The sequence below is a fragment of the Myotis lucifugus genome, unplaced genomic scaffold, assembly GCF_000147115.1.
Source record: "Myotis lucifugus unplaced genomic scaffold, Myoluc2.0 scaffold_97, whole genome shotgun sequence".
Classification (NCBI taxonomy): Eukaryota; Metazoa; Chordata; class Mammalia; order Chiroptera; family Vespertilionidae; genus Myotis; species Myotis lucifugus.
In genome coordinates, this window is record NW_005871145.1 from 2,983,201 (window position 1) to 2,984,201 (window position 1,001).

A 1,001-nucleotide genomic window follows, 5' to 3' on the forward strand; every position below is an offset into this window, starting at 1 on the left:
CAGCAGCTTCCGGACCCCACGGTGAGTGTGCGGTGACCCCCAGCACCCTGTCACCTCTGTTACCCCAGGAACCCTCCCTGGCCCCACCCCCAGGCTGAGCCGTAAGCCCCTGGAACCCCAGAACTGGCTGAGGACCCATGTCAGCTCAGGACACCCCCCCCCCCCGCCCCCAGGAGGAAAGGATCAGAGGGCGGGGCAGCTACAGCTCCTTGGTCCTGGCCCCGGGAAGCCCGGCCCCGGGGAGGGGGCTGCAGTCCGGCCCTGGCCATTGGCACCCCTGAGGCCGCCGTGCGTGGACTGTGGACACAGGGACTCGAAGCTGGAGGCCCCAGCCGAGGAGGACGTGTGGGAGATCCTGCGACAGGCGCCCCCGTCCGAGTACGAGCGCATCGCCTTCCAGCACGGAGTCACCGACCTGCGGGGCATGCTCAAGAGGCTCAAGGGCATGAAGCGCGACGAGAAGAAGAGCACAGGTGAGCACTCAGCTCCAAACCAGGGACAGGGCCCAGGTGAGCCCTCCCGCTCCAAACCAGGGACAGGGCCCAGGCGAGCCCTCCCGCTCCAAACCAGGTACAGGGCCCAGGCGAGCCCTCCCGCTCCAAACCAGGGACAGGGCCCAGGTGAGCCCTCCTCTCCAAACCAGGGACAGGGCCCAGGTGAGCCCTCCCGCTCCAAACCAGGGACAGGGCCCAGGCGAGCCCTCCGCCCCAAACCAGGGACGGGTGAGCCCTCCGCTCCAAACCAGGAACAGGGACAAGGTGAGCCATCCGCCCCACACCAACCACAGGCGAGTCCTCCGCTCGAAACCAGCGACAGAGCTCAGGCGATCCCTCCGCTCCAAACCAGGTACAGAGACCAGGTGAGCCCTCCCGCCCGAAACTAGGGACAGGGCCCAGGCAGTTCTTCTTCTTCGTACCCAGGGACAGGCCCCAGGTGAGCGCTCAGCTCCCACCCCTCTGACAGCGCCCAAGGCGAGCGCTCAGGCTCTAAACCAGGGACAG

The 1,001-nt window shown here is 67.8% G+C and overlaps 1 protein-coding gene across 1 annotated transcript in view; it reads left to right on the top strand.

Annotated features, from left to right (window-relative positions):
* Nucleotides 1–1,001, top strand: part of MYBPC3 (myosin binding protein C, cardiac) — a 29,906-nt gene that overhangs the window by 16,979 nt on the left and 11,926 nt on the right. The window contains exon 2 of the mRNA XM_023756532.1: nucleotides 310–473. Coding sequence (XP_023612300.1) covers nucleotides 310–473 — 164 coding nt within the window. The remainder of the gene's footprint in view (nucleotides 1–309; nucleotides 474–1,001) is intronic.